The 18,876-nt window shown below is 44.7% G+C and overlaps 1 protein-coding gene across 1 annotated transcript in view; it reads left to right on the top strand.

Moving 5' to 3' along the window:
- LPXN (leupaxin) overlaps positions 1-18,876 on the top strand; it is a 526,193-nt gene that overhangs the window by 378,484 nt on the left and 128,833 nt on the right. The window contains exon 6 of the mRNA XM_069628853.1: positions 6,459-6,632. Coding sequence (XP_069484954.1) covers positions 6,459-6,632 — 174 coding nt within the window. The remainder of the gene's footprint in view (positions 1-6,458; positions 6,633-18,876) is intronic.

Raw genomic sequence — 18,876 nt, 5'->3', positions numbered from 1 at the left:
TCACCAGGTGTGGTTTGCTAAGAATTATCAAAGTTCAGCACAATCAAATAGAGGTTTTTTGTTAACTCTTCTCCACAAAGTACTTGCACTCTTTTCAAACAACTCCCAATGTATTTACTTCCTGGAGATTCCCTTCCCCATGATTCAATCTTTCCAAGTTTCCGACACAACAAAAATATATCACAGTTTCTCTCAGGCTCCTCCAGGTTCCCTTCCCCAAGCGTATGCCTCCTTGTTTCCTCAAATAAGTATTTGCCTTTGTGAGGCCTCTTAGGGTCCCCTAATCCAAGCTTATGCCCCTTCAGTTCCAAACACAAGTTCAGTTTGATAATGTAACTCCTCTTAGGCCTCTCAGGGTTCCCCTCCCAATGCTTAGGCCCCTTCAGTCCCAAACACAAAGTTCAACTTGTCAGGATATACCTTTTACTTATTTACAGTTCTTTTCACACACAAACATCTCATGGGGTAAAATCAGAAACTTTTGAAAATGCTCGGTTCTTTGCTCCTCCTAAGCATGACCACTTTGATCTTTGGCCGTTCTGTGTATTTCCCGTACTTGCTTTTCCTCTATCCTTTCATCTTCAGGTGCTTCCTGCACCCCTTTGTTATCTTCCACATTGCTGTGCACACTGGCACCTGTTTTGGCTTTCTCCTCTTTCAACTTGTCGTGTCCCTGGGAACCTTCTTCAAATATTTTTCTCTTCACTGTGTCTCTTGCACATTTACTTCTTTACTTTCATATACCTTTGCACCTGTCCTTTTCCTTATCTGGCCTCTTGAACACTTATTTTGCTCCTCGGTGCTCACTTGCACCTTTCCTTAACTTTTGGGTCAATAGCACCCTTCTTATTCACCTTCAAGCCTTTTGCTTTCTTTCCGCTCTCTCAACACCTTTCTCTTGCTTTCCATTCACTTTCCGCTTTCTCTGTTGCTTACCACTTTATGCCACCTTTCAAAATCTGTCTTTCTCCCTTTCCGCTCCAGCTAGCCGCATGCTCCTGAGTTTCTACCACTTACTGACTTGGAACTCACCATATAGCGTTGCGCTGGTGAGTGGTCTCTCCGGGCATCTGGGGTCAAGGTCAGGGTCTCACCACCTGCCCCTCTGACACTCTTGGGACTGGAAAACATCCCAAGGGAACAAGCACTGTTCTACACACCACCAGCAGAGCACAGGTTGCCTCACCCCAGCTCTCTGGATATACGGCTCAATAGCCACGCTGCAGCCCCTTCCGAACACCAGGCCAGCGTCTCGGCAAGCCACTCTCCTCCAGATCCTCCAGGCCTCTTCCTCTGCAGCTCCCTGCTCCTTGGATTCTCAGATTCCTTCAGGATTCATAGCTTGCTCTACTTTACTTTCAAAATCTGGCTTGGGACTGATAAGGGATCCCCTGCTGGACGCAGCCATGCAGCCTCCCTTCTGCTCTCCCAACTGCTTCTCACTGCACTGTTTAAGGTCCCACCTTTTATAAACCTAAGGCCTGTTAAGGGGCTTCAGGTATGAATCCTTGGCCTCCCTTACATGACCTTGATTGGGCCAATTTATGGGGCATACCTGACCCTTGGGGCCCCTTCTCTCCTTGTCAATCCTGAAGTGTACAGAGCCACACCATTGAACCCACTTCTACCAAGTTTTGCATGGATTCCTATTTTGTCTGGGGAAAGATCGTAGTCTATGTTTGGATTCAAAAATCTTATATGCAAAGTAAATGTGTATGTCTGTGTGTATGTTTGTCCGGCTATACAAATCCACACCTTTGAACCCACTGCTACCAAATTTTGCATGGATTCCTCATTTGTCTGGGGAAAGATTGTAGTCTATGTTTGGATGCAAAAAATGTACTCTGTAGACACCCTCATCTACTGATGTTCACCCCGATTCACTACAGTAGGTATTAGAAGGAGGCAATATTTGGAAAAGTCTCTCAAGCAAAATATTCAATATGGTGGTTATTCCTTTAAAATGCATTACTACTGTATTCAGGGAATTAAAAAAAAAGTATAACGCCACTCCAAATATGGGAAATGGCTAGGTTACAGTTTACTTAAGTTCATTCACGAGAAGAGAGCACAATCAATCAATCTTTCTTGGACATTTTCTCAAATGTGCTGAAGCCATTAAGTGACTGAAACATACCGCGCAAAAAATGAAAAGCTCTATCGGATGCAAAGAGAAAATCAATAGCAAGAGCTTCTGAAACACAACAACAAACAGCAGCACAACTTGCCGACCAGAGGACAACAGCAACATCCACCAGGGCAAATGAGATGCCAGAGCAAACTGAAGCAAAACTTGCTGACATGAGGACAAGAGCAACATCCTGCAACTAGTAGGGTATAATTATAAGTAAGTTGGATAAGGTAAATGAGTACATGTTAGTCTTATGGTCCACAACAATTCAGCCCATGACTGTGATATGGAGTAAAATCCATGTTGTGCAGTATCAAATTCAAATTCGTTTTTAGCTGGCATGTATTTAGCGCAACCAGAATACTGACATATACTATATTCAGCCTGAGTCTCACACGTGAGTCTCACACTCTTGCTCACTACTGGGATCAATCTTTTATCCTTGTTGAATTGTGGAGCCCTAGCTAAAATTTGGAGTCACCGTTGAAATTGGGAGTCACTGCTGAAATTCGGAGTCACCTCTGACTATACACCGCAGCTGTTTCTGACAGCTGTGCAACCAGAGGAAAAAGCATACATCTTGGGTAATGGGGCTTTTATTTTGTAAAAGCAGCTATTAAAAAGGGAAGATATTATTTAATATTTTTTTATACATCCATTGTAAACTTGCTCTTTTTAAACATTTTTTACAATGTTAACTTGTAATGAAAATTTGGAGTGTATTTTAGTCATAATAAGAAACACACTCTTGTCTTACTGAGCAAAGAACATTATTAAAACATATAATGACTATGTAGAGTTAGGTTATACTTCTAAGGGGCACAGCCTGGAAAACTCCTATAGTACTCTTTTGAAATAGCCATATGAGGATGGTGAAGGGAGCAAATAATGCTAGTGATGGCTCCAGCATGCTTTACAGAAAAGAACGCTCTTTTAGGAGCATACAAATGACGCCAAATCCCACACTAGACTTTTATTTCTTGGCGATTTCAACCTAGGATTTAATGACACTGGGGATAAGGGCACAATCTCCCTAACCAATGCATTAAGTGCTCTTAGCTTCTCTCAACGCAGATCAGCACCTACTAACATCTTATGAAGCATGATCAATTGGCTCACAGACCTTAATTGTGACAACTCGATCCTCTCCAACACACCCTACCCATGGCCAGGCCATCACATCATCTTATTTCTCCTTCCTCACTACAAAACACTCCACAAACACCTCTATCACTCTGCCCTCTGCTTCATCTCAATGCTTCTGCAATCTCATGAAAGATCATCTTCTCCCACTGCTCGCAGACCCTCGGTCAGCTTCATATCCCTCGACCAACCCCGCCATGCGTGTCGACCCCTTTAACAACATTATCTCTCAAGCCGTAAACATACTTGCCCCTCTGAAACAACATAAGGCTAAACCATCTGCACACAAAAAGTTGTGGTTCACCCCTGAACTCAAAGCCATTTGATCCAGAAAATTAGCCGCAGAGGCAGAACATGAAAGATCTGCTCTGACGTCAACACATTACACTTCACTACCATTGCTAAAGAGTACAAGCAGGCCATACACACCGCCTATGCCAGAATTGCTAATGCAAAATCAGAGACGCGCAAGCTCTTCGTATTTCTGTGCAAACTCGAGTTTCCAACTACCCCACCCTCCAACTTCATCAAAGATGATGACTGGTGCGGTAAAATACCCTTATGGGCAAAATTACCTGACTACAGGAAAGAAAATCTACCAAAAACAAGGCACTATCTGCAACAAACACCAACAAACTGTTAGCCTCCAACAACCCTCCACACCGCCTTCCTTCCCTCCTTCAACTTCCACACCTTATCTGAATTGGAAGTAGCCCACCTCAATAAAGGACTCAAATCATCACGTTGCAAAGGTGATGCCTGCCCTGCCCCACTAATCAAGGATTGCACAGAGGCCCTCACCCCCTCATCACCACCATCATCAACACCTCCTTTGCATCCTGCTCAGTCCCCCCAGATCTAAGGAAGGCTGGATTTTACCCCTACTCAAGAAACCCTCACTCGACCCTACCATCCCACCAACTACCCATTCTTCCTAAAAACTGTCGATCGAGCAGCCTACCCCCAGAGCCAAGACTAATTGGAAAATAATCTCATCCTTAGTATCCACCAGTTGGAATTCCGCCCCGGGCACGGTACTGAATCAGCCTTATTGGACCTAAAATTCAACTTGATGACATCAGATGCTCAGACAAACAAGCCCTCCTACTTCAACTAGACCTCTCCATTGCATTCAACCTTGTCGACCACCAACCCTTTGCTACCATCTAAGTCCTGCGACCAACTTCTCCCCCTAGGAAACTAAATCGATTGTCTCCTTCCTTGTTGATAGAACCACTCACGTTTTCGCTGGTGAATCCGCAGCCCCCTAGAACCACTCAAGTTTTCGCTAGTGAATCCACAGCCCCCTCACTCCAGTTGCCTGCAATGTCCCAAAAGGCCCTACATCTCCCCTACACTGTTCAACATTTACTAGAGACCTCTCTTTGTTCATTTAGATGCCCTCAGAATCACATACACAAACTATGCAGATGACACACAAATCCTCCTCCCCCTCACAGGTGACTACTTACAGGACATCTCTTCACCTAATGCCATCTACGGGATCATCCAGGTTTGGATGGCCTCTCATCTGTCTGCCTGAATGACAAAAAAACTGAAATCCTACTTGTCGGCACCTAAGCCCTACTTAAAACACTTGATCCAGCCTTCCTGCTCCTTTGTGATAGACAGAATCACAATCCCTGTCTCTCCGGTAGTGAAAACACTGGGAATTTACCTTGATGTCAACCTAGACAAGTTACGACAAGTAAGCACTATTGCATCGGCCACTTCCCGCAGTATGAAACTTATAAATGCCAGCAGGCCATTTATCTCTATCAACAACCGTTTGACCATTGCACACGCTATCATAGGGATCAAATTAGACTATTGCATTGCTCTGCTCGCAGGCACCTCGGATTGGAACATCAACAAACTGCAAGTTATCCAAAATAATGCCCCTCTTGCTCCCTTCAGTCTTTCCAAACACAAGCACATCTCAGCTGCTAGAAGAAAGGTGCACTGGCTCCTGATTCGTGAACACATTAAATTCAAAACTCTCTCCATCACACAACCGGCATACCTTTCACAAAGACTCGAAAAAAGCTCATTTGACAAGACACACCTGATCAGTCTACAGCAACTGCCTCACTGTGCCCAGATTCAAGCGTGCAAGAGCAGGAGGCTCCAGCTTCTCCTCCAGCTAATAGCGCCATGGTTACCTCCTGCCGGGTAATGAGGCCCAATGACTCTTCTTCGTACTATTTAATAGTAACACATATCGCAAAAGCTTATCAGTTGATACTGGACCTTCCTTGGAACATAATAGATATGTGAATAAAGGTGCAAAACACCCAGTGTATCTGCTTAACCAGTTCATTTATGTACTATGGGCAATGCGTATCCAAAAAGATCAATGCGTGTTTTGCTCGTTTCATATGTTGTCAATTTCTTCACATTATAGACAGTACTCTTTGAAACTGATGCTTTCACTGATTGAGCCGCTTTCTGGGCCAAGTTACCAAACAGTGAACCCGGCTGTCCGTATGAAGAATCTTTTTTAATCTCTACTTATATGCATCGAAGTCCTGGTCCAGTTGGAGTCTGGGTAGTGTGTATTGTACTAAGCCTCTTCCAGTATTCCTCTGCATCTGCACAACTTCTTTCTACGCCCCTCTCTCTCTCCATGACACTCTATTTTCTATATTTCCTTCCCTTCCCTTCCTCACGTTCTGCCTTTTGGTTTTCCACTTTTATCTTCTTTCAGTTTGAGACAAGTGTGAAAAGAACCTTGGCTCTCAAGCTCAGCTCATAACGCGCTATTCTACCAGTTAAAACTGCATTCAATGTCACATCTCTAAAGTATAAACTATGCTTTGCACCCAGAATATGCTAGTGAACACACGTTTCCAAATACACCCCTGACATGCCACCTTCTTTTCACCTTTCTTTCTCTTGCTCTGTGTCTTCTATTTCCACTCTTCTTCATCTATCTCCCCATACCAAATGTCAGTCTTCATCAGTTCAATCCATTATAGTTAGTTGTCTTTGCTTAATTTTGAATCATGTTGTAGGGAACATGCTGAGCCGTAGCATCCCAGCTCGACCATATAATCCTCCCACTAGGAACTTTAAGAAGAGAACCATTATTCCAAAAACCTTCTCTGACACATAATCAATTTTTGAAAGACCTTCTGTTTTTTTTAAATAAATATGCTTTTTTTCTTCACTGTCTTCCTTGCAGATGATAACTGCCTTGGATCAGACCTGGCACCCTGAACATTTCACCTGCACCCATTGTCACCAGGAGATTGGAACCCTGCCCTTCTGCGAGAGGAATGGGTTGCCATATTGCCAGATGGACCACGAAGAGTTGTTCTCACCACGCTGTGCATATTGCAAGGCACCCATCATCAATGTAAGACATGTGTGTGCAATGGAAACATCATTTCATCACTTGGTCCCTTTTGTACACATGGAAGGTAATGCCTAAAGATCAGACATGATTGGATATTCTCCCTGTCCATAGAGAGCGATTGGAACATCCCTCTTGAATAGTGTGATGTTTTAATCCCACTCTGAAACCATTCACAACGTCTGTGCTCAACCACGCGGCTTGCATACTGAGTAAGCCATTTGCTCATGGCAATTGAATAATACTCCCAATGGACATCAAACAAGTGAATACTGCACCTATGCAACCAACTTACAGATCACAGTCCCATCCAACGAATCCTAGCACTCCCAGCACACATAGCTAGGCTTTGGACACAAGAGTGTCTATGTGATGAACACAACAAATCTAGAAACAGACTTGAAAGCAGAGATCAGAGGACTTCTGGTCTGCATGCATCAACACAACAGCAAAGGATGTTGGCTTTTTCTCTAACACAGCCACCCATCTCTTTCAGACCCATGAGAGCACCATGCCAGCGGTATAAATCCCTGTAAAGTAACACATGCTAGCATAGCTATGAGAAATGTCACTAGAATTGAGCAATATCAAACTGTCAAACAATTGAAGGAGAATATAATTGTCACATCAGTGTAGATATTTCAACAAATCAAGTAGAATATAGTTATAGTGACACCGCTGTACTATGATGGAATATCTGTTGAACAATTTTAATAGAATATAGCAATATTCACATATATTCCCTGTTCTACCTCATCTACTGAAAAAATCCAGTTAACTAGTGCTGTGGCTTGCATCTTCTCTGTTGACTATAGCGATTGGACAATGCCAGCACATTAGAGGAATGGTTCCATCTTTACCCTGTTCGACTAGAGCTTTTGATGTATTTCAGTAGATTTGAGCAATGTCTCCATATCCCCCTGTTCTTCTATAACTAGGAAGCAGTTCCTGTAAAGTAGAGCAATGTTTCCATATCCACCTGTTCTTCTATAACTAGGAAGCAGTTCCTGTAAAGTAGAGCAATGTTTCCATATCCACCTATTCTTCTATAACTAGGAAGCAGTTCCTGTAAAGTAGAGCAATGGTTCCATCTCTCCCTGTTCTGCAATCCTGATGCATAGTCCCTTCTCTGGCAAAGTGATTCTGAAAAATCAGAATACAGCCAAGAGCTTCTTGCATCTCTATGTGTAGATACAGGTTGTGAACATTCAAATGTGGCGGAGTATCCCCGAAATGGTCTGTCAATTCGGGGAGAGGGGTGAATTCATTGATTGAAATTCTGCGTTGTGTGCATTCAGGGGAATTTCAGAAAGAACATACAGGTTATGTCATGGTGCTTTGGTGTTGGGCAAGTCCGTGTTAAGTGGAATGATGGCTTGGAGTTGTTTATGCGAGAATCAGAGAATTCGACAGGTCACCTCATTATTAGGAATAACACATTTTCCTGGGACAGTGTGCCACTGTAAATTATATATGTGTCTGTCTACACCCCAGAATATATTACTGTTGGGAGACAGAGAAATTAGTTGGATGTGATTGTTATCTAGCAGTGGAATTGCTTTTTGGGAGCTATGTAGTGAGGCTAATTGGGGGAGATGATGATGTCAGTGGAGTGCTGTGGGAAGGTAATCCTTATCCCGTTACCATGTTGGAAAGGTGTGTGGGAATCACAACTGGATGTAGAGCTGCCCTTAGCTTGATGGGGTGATGGGCAACTTAATCAGATGCTTCTCCCTGTGTAGCCTCTCAGCTTTTATGTACTGTATCTTGGAATGCAACATCAATGTTAATCCAAAAAACTTGAATGTACAACACATGTCTAGCTTACCACAGTATCTGTAGTTGCATCTCTCAAATAACATAGTTGACTGGAGAGATAGTTTGGAATTGGTATTGTTTTAGGAGAAATGGAAATGTATCCTTGAACATATTTAAAAAATAAACTTAGACCCACAAACTCATCTAAATGCAATCAAAATGTTTTTTCAGGTGTACAGGATACTATATAAAAAGTAAACGAATAATTGTGATTGCTTCATAGAGTTACGCTGGAGATGGCTTACTGCCAATAGTGCATGGTGTATTGGTTTTTAGATTGAAAATATGTATCCACATTTTGGGATGAGTTTCTTGAAAGTATTCATTTGGTGTCTGGTTGCTTGTTCAATAAGGAAACAACATCCATTTTGATCAATAACATGTCTGGAACAACAGCTATCATATCATAAATGAGACTCCAGATAAAAGGTTCTCTCAGTAAGTAAAGGAATAGCCTTGGTGCAAGACATCCAGAGCTCAGTGAGTTTGGAAAGGGCTGGAGGATATGTCTCCACTTACAACACTAGAAAAGATAATTATGTCTGCAAGGAATACGAAAAAAAACCTTACATTCATTTGAGGGACCTTCATGGAATTATACACTTATGTATTTATTTTTCATTGAAAATGTAATTGGCCAATTGACAGTCATGTGCGCACTGGGTAAGGATGACACATTCAGTGGCTCACACTATGCATAGTGGTTTCGATAAATAAGTGTTTTTCAACTGTATTGTCAATCTTAACTATGGGCTGTATAGTATACATTTTATTTAAATCATGTATTTATTTTTTATGCTTGTTACTTGCTACATGCAGTAGGTGGTCTTAGAGTGCGAGTGCAAAGGTGCGAGGATCAACAAAAGAGGAAGGCCCAAGGGAAGGAGATTAGTTTCAGTAACACTAGGTTTTGAGCACTTTCCTGACCCTGAGAACTTTGGGTTGGTAGCCAAGTGAAACGGATGACAACTTCATCATTTTGTAGTCAGATAGGGGAAGGCCCTTCTGGCTTTATTATTATTTTTTTTTTTTTGGGGACGTCTATTATGTAAGGATCAGAAAAATGCAAATGACTGAAAGGAGCTATGGATGGCGAATGTTGGGATAATGAAGTCTGGGCCCAGAACAGCCAGCACATTATTTATAGTATAGGCATCCTTGAAGTGGATTATTTTTGTGATAGGGAGAAATTTGAGGCAAGTTAATATAGGGTACATACATTCTCTACGTTTATGGTGAAGGGGTCTGGCTGTTGTGTTCTGTACCCATAGGATGTGCTAAAGCTGTCTGGATAAGAGATGCAGAATGAGGATGGAGATAGGGCGTAGCCCCGGGGAATGCTGCAGGCAATGAGGGCTGGGGGGGAGAAGAAAAAGGGAAGCCCGAGTGGGACTGTGTCCCCGAGGCCAGCTAAAGATTGGATGTGGTCTGATCTGTAATTGATGATGTTGAAGGCTGGTGAGATATCAATGTGTTGTCAAGACTGATGTTAGCAGCATTCTGGAGGTTCGTAGTGTTTATTGTGGGTCTGAAAGTTGCAAGCACCACACTTAAGCAGCTTAGCAAGGAAGGGTAAGGTTTGCAATGAGTTTGTAGTCATTCAGGTTAGTGCGATCGTTTCTTGGCCTATTCATTAGGGGACAACATGTCATGATCCAAAGAACGCGTCCCTTTTGGACTTCCTGGTCTCTGTCACAACAGGGCTTGCACTCCTTGGTACTTCCAACATGGCCGTCTAACGTGGTACGCTCTCCATCAGCCTCCACGTCAGATGTAGCTCATTCTACAAAGAGACCACGCCCCTGCAGCCCCGCGCATCTCAACGCTACCGCATGCAGTGGCTAGATGTGTGCTCCGTAGTTCGTTGTAACTAATCTCTTGTTTCCTGGTTCCCGGACCCTCGATTTCCCCCTCTTCCCTTCCTCCCTCCTTACTCTGCCTTGATTCCCGGATCTCGTGTACCACCTCCGAGTACTCCTCCCTCGTTTCCTGGAGTTCCCAGAGACTCCGAGTACCCCTGGACGCTGAACGCTGAACGCACGCTGGAACCAGAAGAGGCTTGTGCGGGCTTGTACAAAACCCGATCCATACGCAAGAATGCTCCTTCCAAGAATTCCTGCAAGGATCGAACTCAGGTGAGAAAGGGGGAAATCCGTGACAGATTGAGACGGCAAACGACCGAAGTTGAACCGTACATCGAGGTGGCCGCTCAGGATCTCATGCGTCGCATGCAAGAATTAACGATCGAGGTGCAGAATCTGAAAGCGGAAAATGCCACATTAAAACAATTAGTTTTGTCCCGTGATTCTACTACAAAGGAAAGTGTACTACTGGGCGGCATTGTAGATAAATACGATGGGTCTGCAAAAACCCTTTGTGGATTCCTTGACTCCTGTTTAGTCCACTTTATCTTTAAGCCCTACTACTTTTCTACCCCCAGGGCGTAGGTGGGCTTTATAATTTCGCACCTCTCCGGAAATGCACTAACCTGGGCCACACCTTTAGTCAATTCTGGAGATGCCCTCCTGGATGATTACGACGGATTTATACAGGCCCTTAAGACCATGTTTGACCGCCCAGAACATGTCTTTAGCGCCCAGGAACATCTACTTGATTTCCAGCAAGGTTCCCAGGACATGCTTACGTATGTAACACAATTTAAACAATTGGCTAAAGAAGCAGATTGGTCCTCAGAAGCATGCTTTACTCTTTTCCGAAGGGGGCTAAATGAAGACATCAAAGATGAACTAGCCAGAGTGGCTCGCCCAAGTTCATTCCAGGCCATTATGGATCTCGCTATGCAGATAGACTTATGTATCCAGGAAAGGAAGGCAGAGAAGAAGAAAACCAAGATGCCCTTCCAGAAGGTTTCCATTGAGACCTCCTCGAAGTCTGACCCTACTCCTGCCTCTGTTAACGATCCAGAACCCATGCAATTAGGGGCTTTCCGTGGACCCATATCCCTGCAAAAAAGGATGCAAAGGATCCACACCGGGTTATGTATGTATTGTGCCTCGGATAAACATCTAGTTAGAGAGTGTCCTCTAGCCCCTCCACGGCATTCAGGAAACGCCAGCTCCCGATCCTAGATGGAGCAAGACCTCGGGAGAGAGATGTTTGCTCCACATCTATTCCATCCTTGAACTCTCCTGGACCGAACAACCTAGTGATTCTACAGGCCTTTCTATCGCCATCCAAGAATGAGACCTACCCCATTTTGGCATTGGTGGATTGTGGGGCCATGGGGATATTCATAGATCAAGATTGGGTCTTTAGCCACCACATTGCATATGAAACTCGAGGCATCATGCAACCTGTGGAGGCGATCGACGGAAGACCTCTTTCTTCAGGACCCATAACCTTACAGACCAAAGAGATCCAACTCTCGATAAACCATCATCAAGAGGTGATCAAATTTGACATCATAAAGTCAGCTCATTACCCAATGGTACTGGGTATGCCCTGGTTACGGAAGCACAACCCATATATCAACTGGGCAGCAGGATCCTTGTTTCTTGGTTCTGAGAATTGCATGTCTCACTGTCCATTCCTGGATTCCTCCTTGACATCTTCTGAAGGCACGCCAACAGACCAGCAAGGCCCATTAATGGTTTCAAATATCATACAGGTTCCTAAGGCCTATCAGGAATACGCTGACATGTTTTCAACGGCTGTAGTCCAGGCCCTACCCCCTCACAGACCTGGAGACTGCGCTATTGATACAGAACCTTCAGCAGTGATTCCCTTTGGAAGGATGTTCATTTTATCCGAACCAGAAAAAAGGGCCCTCTGAGAATACTTGGATACTAACCTTGAAAATGGCACCATAAAACCATCCAAATCTCCAGCTGGAGCTTCGTTGTTTTTTGTTCCCAAGAAAGACACTAAAGAGCTTAGGCCTTGTCTTGATTATCGTGGATTAAATCAATGCACCCTCAAGGACCGCTACCCATTGCCCTTAATCTCAGATATCCTGGAAGCAGTGAGAGGAGCTTTAGTATTCATGAAATTGGATCTCAGGGGTGCCTACCATCTAATCCGTATCAGGGAAGGAGACGAATGGAAAACAGCCTTTAGAACACCCTTTGGTCACTTTGAATACCTGGTCATGCCCTTCGGACTCGCTAATGCCCCAGCGGTCTTCCAACGTTTCATGGATCAGGTGTTTTCTGACATGCTGTTCCTCTTCGCCATAGTTTACCTGGACGATATCTTGATTTACTCCAAGGACCATATAAAGGATGAAGAACATGTTAAGGCAGTCTTACAACGGCTACGTGAACATAAACTCCTAGGGGACAACATGTCATGATCCAAAGAACGCGTCCCTTTTGGACTTCCTGGTCTCTGTCACAACAGGGCTTGCACTCCTTGGTACTTCCAACATGGCCGTCTAACGTGGTACGCTCTCCATCAGCCTCCACGTCAGATGTAGCTCATTCTACAAAGAGACCACGCCCCTGCAGCCCCGCGCATCTCAACGCTACCGCATTCAGTGGCTAGACGTGTGCTCCGTAGTTCGTTGTAACTAATCTCTTGTTTCCTGGTTCCCGGACCCTCGATTTCCCCCTCTTCCCTTCCTCCCTCCTTACTCTGCCTTGATTCCCGGATCTCGTGTACCACCTCCGAGTACTCCTCCCTCGTTTCCTGGAGTTCCCAGAGACTCCGAGTACCCCTGGACGCTGAACGCTGAACGCACGCTGGAACCAGAAGAGGCTTGTGCGGGCTTGTACAAAACCCGATCCATACGCAAGAATGCTCCTTCCAAGAATTCCTGCAAGGATCGAACTCAGGTGAGAAAGGGGGAAATCCGTGACAGATTGAGACGCCAAACGACCGAAGTTGAACCGTACATCGAGGTGGCCGCTCAGGATCTCATGCGTCGCATGCAAGAATTAACGATCGAGGTGCAGAATCTGAAAGCGGAAAATGCCACATTAAAACAATTAGTTTTGTCCCGTGATTCTACTACAAAGGAAAGTGTACTACTGGGCGGCATTGTAGATAAATACGATGGGTCTGCAAAAACCCTTTGTGGATTCCTTGACTCCTGTTTAGTCCACTTTATCTTTAAGCCCTACTACTTTTCTACCCCCAGGGCGTAGGTGGGCTTTATAATTTCGCACCTCTCCGGAAATGCACTAACCTGGGCCACACCTTTAGTCAATTCTGGAGATGCCCTCCTGGATGATTACGACGGATTTATACAGGCCCTTAAGACCATGTTTGACCGCCCAGAACATGTCTTTAGCGCCCAGGAACATCTACTTGATTTCCAGCAAGGTTCCCAGGACATGCTTACGTATGTAACACAATTTAAACAATTGGCTAAAGAAGCAGATTGGTCCTCAGAAGCATGCTTTACTCTTTTCCGAAGGGGGCTAAATGAAGACATCAAAGATGAACTAGCCAGAGTGGCTCGCCCAAGTTCATTCCAGGCCATTATGGATCTCGCTATGCAGATAGACTTATGTATCCAGGAAAGGAAGGCAGAGAAGAAGAAAACCAAGATGCCCTTCCAGAAGGTTTCCATTGAGACCTCCTCGAAGTCTGACCCTACTCCTGCCTCTGTTAACGATCCAGAACCCATGTAATTAGGGGCTTTCCGTGGACCCATATCCCTGCAAAAAAGGATGCAAAGGATCCACACCGGGTTATGTATGTATTGTGCCTCGGATAAACATCTAGTTAGAGAGTGTCCTCTAGCCCCTCCACGGCATTCAGGAAACGCCAGCTCCCGATCCTAGATGGAGCAAGACCTCGGGAGAGAGATGTTTGCTCCACATCTATTCCATCCTTGAACTCTCCTGGACCGAACAACCTAGTGATTCTACAGGCCTTTCTATCGCCATCCAAGAATGAGACCTACCCCATTTTGGCATTGGTGGATTGTGGGGCCATGGGGATATTCATAGATCAAGATTGGGTCTTTAGCCACCACATTGCATATGAAACTCGAGGCATCATGCAACCTGTGGAGGCGATCGACGGAAGACCTCTTTCTTCAGGACCCATAACCTTACAGACCAAAGAGATCCAACTCTCGATAAACCATCATCAAGAGGTGATCAAATTTGACATCATAAAGTCAGCTCATTACCCAATGGTACTGGGTATGCCCTGGTTACGGAAGCACAACCCATATATCAACTGGGCAGCAGGATCCTTGTTTCTTGGTTCTGAGAATTGCATGTCTCACTGTCCATTCCTGGATTCCTCCTTGACATCTTCCGAAGGCACGCCAACAGACCAGCAAGGCCCATTAATGGTTTCAAATATCATACAGGTTCCTAAGGCCTATCAGGAATACGCTGACGTGTTTTCAACGGCTGTAGTCCAGGCCCTACCCCCTCACAGACCTGGAGACTGCGCTATTGATACAGAACCTTCAGCAGTGATTCCCTTTGGAAGGATGTTCATTTTATCCGAACCAGAAAAAAGGGCCCTCTGAGAATACTTGGATACTAACCTTGAAAATGGCACCATAAAACCATCCAAATCTCCAGCTGGAGCTTCGTTGTTTTTTGTTCCCAAGAAAGACACTAAAGAGCTTAGGCCTTGTCTTGATTATCGTGGATTAAATCAATGCACCCTCAAGGACCGCTACCCATTGCCCTTAATCTCAGATATCCTGGAAGCAGTGAGAGGAGCTTTAGTATTCATGAAATTGGATCTCAGGGGTGCCTACCATCTAATCCGTATCAGGGAAGGAGACGAATGGAAAACAGCCTTTAGAACACCCTTTGGTCACTTTGAATACCTGGTCATGCCCTTCGGACTCGCTAATGCCCCAGCGGTCTTCCAACGTTTCATGGATCAGGTGTTTTCTGACATGCTGTTCCTCTTCGCCATAGTTTACCTGGACGATATCTTGATTTACTCCAAGGACCATATAAAGCATGAAGAACATGTTAAGGCAGTCTTACAACGGCTACGTGAACATAAACTCCTAGCTAAACCCGAGAAATGCCTTTTTCATGTCTCTACTGTTCACTAGCTAGGATTTGTCCTTAGTCCAGAAGGAATTGGAATGGACCACTCAAAGGTAAAAGCCATACTATCTTGGACTGTTCCCACTACCGTGAAACAGATTCAATCCTTCCTGGCGCTTGCCAACTTTTACTGGACATTCATACCGTCCTTTTCTGAGATAGTTCAACTGATCATTGCATTGTTGAAGAAAGATACTCCCTTTCTCTGGACATCAGCTCAAGATAAGGCATTCCAACGATTAAAAGCATAGTTTACTCAAGCCCCCATCCTAGTTCAACCTGATATTAATTGACCATTTCTAGTGGAGACAGATGCCTCTAACTATGCCATAGGAGCAGTGCTAAAGCAGGAATTCGAGGACAAATTAGAACATCCCATTGCTTACCTTTCACAAACCCTGACTCCCAGCGAGACTCATTATTCCGTCTTGGAAAAGGAGCTGTTAGCCATCCGTCAAGCCTTCACAGAATGGCGTCATCTACTTCTGGGAGCTAAACACCCTGTTCCGGTCCGTACGGACCATCGAAATCTTCAAGTTCTACAATCTTTGGAATGTAGGAATCGTCGTCAAGCCCTTTGGGCCTTCTTCTTTGCCCAGTACCAGTTCCACACCCATCATGTCCCTGGATCACAGAACATAATTGCTGATGCCTTATCCCGACTTCCTGACTTTCGAAACTCTTGAAGATCGGTCCTTCCCAAAGATGTTTCCCCACACAATTTTTGGAGCCCAAGCAATCAGTCTCCTGGAAGACATTCGGATGCAAACCCAGTCCTCTGAGATCTTAAAGGAATTTACGGGGAAGAATCGGTGGAATCTTAGAACAAGAGACGGGTACCTGTTTAAGGATAATGGCCTGGTCATTCCCACACAGAGACTACAACAACAGATTATTAACCTCTGTCATGATACCCTTCACTCCGGACATTGTGGCGTCACCAACACCCTCTGTCTCATACAAAGACAATTTTGGTGGCCTAAAATGAAAATTGACGTTCAACCGTACATTCAAGCCTGTGCAGTCTGCAATCAAAACAAGCATGATAACGAGAAACCGGCAGGTATCCTACTTCAACCTACACTACCCTCTAGGCCCTGGGAATTCATCGCTAGGGACTTTATTGTGGAATTGCCACCATCCAGAGGTTACACGAATATCATGGTCACCATTGATTTATTCACCCATATGGCTCATTTTACACCATTGTACAAATTGCCATCTTCCTCAGAACTCGCTGGCATCTTCCTGGAACACATATTTCGACTTCATGGACTCCCTTCCATGAAGGGAGTCCATGAAGTCGAAATCATATCAGACAGAGGACCTCAATACATCTCTCAATTCTGGAAACACTTATGCCGTAATCTAGGAATCCAACATGCCCTCTCTTCAGGTTATCATCCACAGACTAACGGAGCTACCGAACGTGTGAACCAGACCCTGGAGCAATACCTTTGTTGTTTCGCCACCAAGGTATAGGACGACTGGTCACTCTTAATACCTGTGGCTAAATTCGCCTATAACAATTCTGATCACTCGGCAGTCAAGACCAGCCCTTTTTTTTGCAGCCAAGGATTCCACCATTCAGTTCTACCTTCCATTCTCCCACATCCCACACCAGTACCAACAGTCAACTCCTGGATTGAAACTCTCATCAATGTACATAAGGAAGCTAATGAACACTTAGAAAAGGCCCAAACTCACACCAAGCATTATACAGACTCCAAAACAAGACCAGGACCTTCTTATGCAGTCGGTGATAAGGTCTGGCTGTCCTCGAAACTACTGCCTCGACATTTACAACCAAACAAACTGGCTCCCCGGTACTATGGTCCTTTTTCCATAAAGGAAATCATAAACCCAGTGACATTCCGGCTCAAATTGCCTGACTCCTGGAAGAAGATTCATCCAGTTTTTCACTCTTCTTTATTAAAACCTTACGTCCAGTCCTCCCGGAAGTCCTTCAGACCCAACCCCGTGGTTGTGGACGACCATCTGGAATATTAAGTATCCAGAATATGCGACTCCAGGTATAAACGGGGTCAACTTCAATACCTGGTTTAGTGTAAAGGATATCCTTCTAGTGAAAGAACTTGGGAACCATTTCCAAATCTGACTACCCCTCGATTGCTCAGATGATATCATCTCATACACCGGGCAAAACTGGTGGGACAGGTTTTCGGAGGAGGCATGCTGTCATGATCCATAGAACGCATCCCTTTTGGACTTCCTGGTCTCCGTCACAACGGGGCTTGCACTCCTTGGTACTTCCAAAATGGCCGTCTAACGTGGTACGCTCTCCACCAGCCTCCACGTCAGACATAGCTCATTCTACAAAGAGACCACGCCCCTGCGGCCCTGCACGTCTAAACGCTACCGCTTGCAGTGGCTAGACGTGTGCTCCATAGTTCGCTGTAACTAATCTTTCGTTTCCTGGTTCCCGGAACCTCGATTTCCCCCTCTTCCCTTCCTCGTTCCTTACTCTGCCTTGATTCCCAGATCTCGTGTACCGCCTCTGAGTACACCTCCCTCGTTTCCTGGACTTCCCGGAGACTCCGAGTACCCCTGGACACTGAACGCTGAACGCATGCTGGAACCAGAAGAGGCTTGCACGGGCTTGTACAAAACCCGATCCGTACGCAAGAAGGCTCCTTCCAAGAATTCCTGCAAGGATCGAACTCAGGTGAGAAAGGGGGAAATCTGTGACACAACAACAATCTCTTTCAAGCATGAAGGGACAATATAAGAGGGGAAGTGTTGATTCCCAAGGACCAGGCAGTGGTGAGATATTGCATAACACAGGGTTTCAAACATTGCGCTGTTCAGGGGTAAAATGGAGATGCAGAGCAGTTGCATTTGACAAAGAGTTTCAGTTAGATTGATGGAGATGGGCACGATGCTGAGGGGGCTAGATGCCTTCTAGAGATGGTGATAGAAAGGAATGGGCAAGTTAGCATTATGGGGAGGGTTAAAGCTTATTTTATTTTTCCTGATAGATAATAGCTTGGCTTTCGAAATAAATTGCATATCCTCGCACAGCTTTTTTTGTAGGAATGGGGCTTAAGTAGTTCAGCAAGATACTGAACATTCTATTGGAATATTGACTTATTAAATTTGTGAAGAGTTGCGTGCTAGCGCAGTACTTAGAATTAACCAAGCACAGATTTGAAGCATTTAGCTGCAAGTTGTTTTTCATTCTAATGGGCTTGAGTGGAAGGAGGTGATCAGGGTCATTAGAGATACAGGAGTGGATGCATACAATAGAAGGTGGTTGGCAGGGTTTATTGCAGGGGGGGGGGGTTCCAAGAAATCACTGATAAGATCCTTTGTCAGGATTTCATTGCGTTAAACGAACTTGGATTTGAAAATAGCACGTCAGTGATGGATCTTGAATGCAATAGCATGGTGATCCAACCAGGCAATGAGGGTGCATT

The sequence above is a fragment of the Ambystoma mexicanum genome, chromosome 12, assembly GCF_040938575.1.
Source record: "Ambystoma mexicanum isolate Mex_15411 chromosome 12, UKY_AmexF1_1, whole genome shotgun sequence".
NCBI classification, from domain to species: Eukaryota; Metazoa; Chordata; class Amphibia; order Caudata; family Ambystomatidae; genus Ambystoma; species Ambystoma mexicanum.
Note: the sequence above shows the minus strand (reverse complement) of the source record. Positions and strands in the feature narration are given on the sequence as shown.